Below are 3,530 nucleotides of genomic sequence, written 5' to 3' on the forward strand. Positions count from 1 at the left end.
ATATTAAGGATTTTCAGATTTGAACCACTTTTTTTCTTTTCCTTATTAAACACTTAAACAGATTTTTTAAAAAATGTTTAATTTCCAGGAAGACTTGATGTGGGAGGAAGAAGGGAGCTTTTGTAAACTCAACTTTGAACCCATTCACATTATCTGTAAAAAGTTAACACATTTTTGATTGAATGAATGAGTAACTGGATAGATAAACATGAGAGACCAATGGAGTCACTAGCACCCCATAATGAGTTGGAGTACAGAATACCATTTGATGATGAGTTGCGAAATAGTTAGCTATTTTCCTTTCACATATCAAACTGAGCATCTTATCTTAAAAAAATAGAGATATGCTAGTCTTGGTAACTAAAATGTTGTCTAGAAAAAGAAGAAAAATAATAAAAATAAGCAATTTTACTTTATAAAACTGCTGTAGAGCTCATTGTCCAAATCTCAGTTTATTTTCATGAAGATACTAGAGAATAATAATAATAATAGAAAACACTCCCTGGTTTTGATATTATTTGGTCTTAGCTGTTTACATTTTATCCCCTTACTTGATGTTCTTATGGTCAAGGTGGAAAAAGTGCTAGTGGAAAGACACAGTCAAAATACGAAAATATCTTGGAGGTGCGGAATCATTTCAGAACTAATCCAGTTTCTATGGTAAAGAGAACTAGGAAAAGATTTAAATGTTCTAAGTATTATTGATGAAGGTACCAGAAGACAAGCAAATTCCTGCAATGCTACTGGGTGGGAATGTGGGTAGAACCTGCCGGAAAGGAAATCTGGCCATTTATATCCACAAACTTCAATGTTCACTTCATCCAGAAATTTTACTTCTAGTTATCTTGTATCAGGAAATAGAGAAGACATTAATAAGAATGCCCTTTGCAGTATTATCTATTTTTTTAAAAGGAAATATTTTAACTATTCACTTGTTTCGGATTGGGGTTAGCTTGTGATACACAGACATGACAATAAAGTACAGTAATAAAAATCATGTTTAAATAATATTAAAGTCAATGAAAAAGTGCTCATTCTATAATGCCTAGTGAAAGAAACCATCAGTATCTAAAAGTATCTCAAATTTGTTAAGTAATTGAATTTATAACTGCACAGGAAAAAAAAAAAAAAGGCTAGAAGGGAGTAGATGAAAATGCTAACAATATGGTAATGTGGAGTGATTTAAATTTTCTTTTTTCCTCCCAGCTTTTGTTTTCCAAGATATGTATATATTTCCTCTTTAAAAAATGAATTCTATTTTTAAAAGTTCGACAGAGAGAATCGTGTGTGTGCACATGCGTGAGCACAACGAGGGGCAAATAAGTGTGTGAATAATCACTGACGATTTATCCTTTAGGATTACCGAATTTACAGCTGCGTGGGCATTATTCACTCCGGTTTTTCTCCTCACTTACCACTGCTCTCTGTAGGACACCAGTTCAGGTGCTAGCAAGTCATCCAGAAGGAAAATTGTGGAATGGCAAAGGGTCCTATCTGGGGGTGGCCTCTCGGCAGGGACCCACTTCAGCCTCATCTCCATGGCAGGAATTTTGCAGAGTGTCGGAACGCATCTTCTCTTTCAACTTTTCGCCTCCCCTTGTGTCCCTAGATGCCATTAGAATTAAAGCTATCTTTCACTACCTACAGCTAAAAGTGTAGAAGTGCACTCTTAGACGGCCCTGTGCCGGGCAAGACCGGATCCTTTCCCGCCAGGTGACAGCTGGAAGCGCTGAAGAGAGGCGAAGGCGCCGAGGCGCCCAAGGCCCCCTGCAGGCCCAGGTGTGCCCCGAGCTCTTGGGCAGAGGTGCCACCCGCCCTTCACTCCAGCTCGGGGCCGGGAGGGACCCGAACAGGGTTGTTGATTCTGTGCTTAAGGGGCAAAGCGGTGATTTGCACTCGGACTAAGGCACTGAATGAACACCACTGTGGCCCCGTGACACGCTGCCAGGCGACAAAGCTATCCACCTCCTGAATCTAGGTGGCAGCCCTCCCCACTTTCTCATTCGCTAAACCAGATCATCCGGGGGAGGGGGTTGACAACGGAGGGAGGGAGGGAGTGAGAAGGAGAGAGAGAGAAGAGAGAGAGAAAGGGACGACGAGGGGACGGGAGGGAGAGAGAGTGCAGGAATGATGATCCTTCTCAGAGATCGCACTTTGTCCCCTCGACTCCCCTTCTTCCTTCCGTCTCTCCCTGTCTAGTTCTCTCGACAAGCCTCAAAGGACCGGGCGGGAGATCGGGAGCCCTTGGCGGATGAGAAAAGCCCGCGCCCCCGCACGCCTCGCTGGTCCACGCTGCAGGCCCTCCCCTCCCGCGCGGGCTCCGGAACGCCTGGAGAGGGGCGGCGTGGCACCGGCTTTGGAGGCTTAAAAAAAAAAAAAAAAAAAAAAAAGTAAGAATTTCTACTTTATTATTCCTACTGGAAAAATAAAAATTAAAAAAAGGCAAGGAAGACAGAATTTGGACTTTACAGAAGTCCGCAGTCTGCCGCTTGCGGGCAGGATCAGGTTCCCACCCACTCGGGCCGCGGAAGCCCCTGCCCGGACTGGCAGCGGCACGTTCTCACCTGCCCCACTCGCCCCCGACCCCGACTCCATTGAAGGCGACGGCGTATATATTAACTCTACAGCTGCCACTCTTCTCTGGGGCTGTGGGGATTCTACCATCTCCCACCCAGGCTTCAGAAGGCCAGAAGTTTCGTCTTGGGGCGTCCCTCCTTGCCTTTCAGCCGCACCCACTGCCCGGTCCCGAGACACCCCAGCCCTGGAGCGCCAAGGCGAGCATGGGGACCCCCGTCCCACCCCGGCTCAGCCGGTTTCCTTCTTGTCGCAGCTCTCCAAGAGCTCCGTCATGAAGGAGATGTAGACGATGGCCAGGCGTAGGGTCTCGATCCGGGACAGCCTCTTCTCGTAAGCGAAAGTGGGCACCTTCCTCCGCAGCTGGTCGAAGGCCTCGTTGAGGTTAAACATCCTCTTCCTCTCGCGGATGTTGGCGGCCTGGCGCTGGGCGTGGGTGATCACTCTTTTCCTCTTGGGGCGGCCCAGGAGGGAGACGCCTTTCCCGCGCTCCTCTTCCCCCTCCTCCTCGTCCCCTCCCTCTATTTCGCCATCCTCTTCTTCTGGGTCCCCCTCGTCACACCGCGCCAGCCTCCCGGCTCTGCCCTCTCTGAGCGCAAGGGCTCGGTTCCCAAAGGGGACCCCGGGTGCCAAGTCGCAGAGGAGAGGGTGTCTCGGGGAGGCCAGAGACAGGTCTGCGACGAAGTCCAGCACGGTGGCGTCCACGCAGCTCTCCGGATAGGCTGCCATCGCTTCGGCTTGGCCCTGCGTCTCATCGATTTCTCGCAGGGAGAAGCAAAGCTGCTGATGGGGCTTCTCAACAGCCTTCAGTCTGACGGGGCACCATGACCGAAGAGCCAGGGAACGTTAACATTTATAACCAAGCTGATAACAGGATTAGCTGCACCGATAGGAAAGGCTCTGACAACGTCCCTCCTCTCGAAGCTGATGGAAGAAGACAAGCTTGAGCACGCATG

The 3,530-nt window shown here is 48.2% G+C and overlaps 1 protein-coding gene across 1 annotated transcript; it reads right to left on the reverse strand.

The window, feature by feature from the left end:
- Positions 1-2,805: 2,805 nt before the first annotated feature.
- Positions 2,806-3,303, reverse strand: FERD3L (Fer3 like bHLH transcription factor). The gene has a single exon (XM_063098724.1). It carries the CDS (start codon positions 3,301-3,303, stop codon positions 2,806-2,808), a length of 498 nt encoding a protein of 165 aa, XP_062954794.1.
- Between the last annotated feature and the right edge of the window lie 227 nt (positions 3,304-3,530).

The sequence above is a fragment of the Cynocephalus volans genome, chromosome 6 (assembly GCF_027409185.1).
Source record: "Cynocephalus volans isolate mCynVol1 chromosome 6, mCynVol1.pri, whole genome shotgun sequence".
Taxonomy (NCBI): Eukaryota; Metazoa; Chordata; class Mammalia; order Dermoptera; family Cynocephalidae; genus Cynocephalus; species Cynocephalus volans.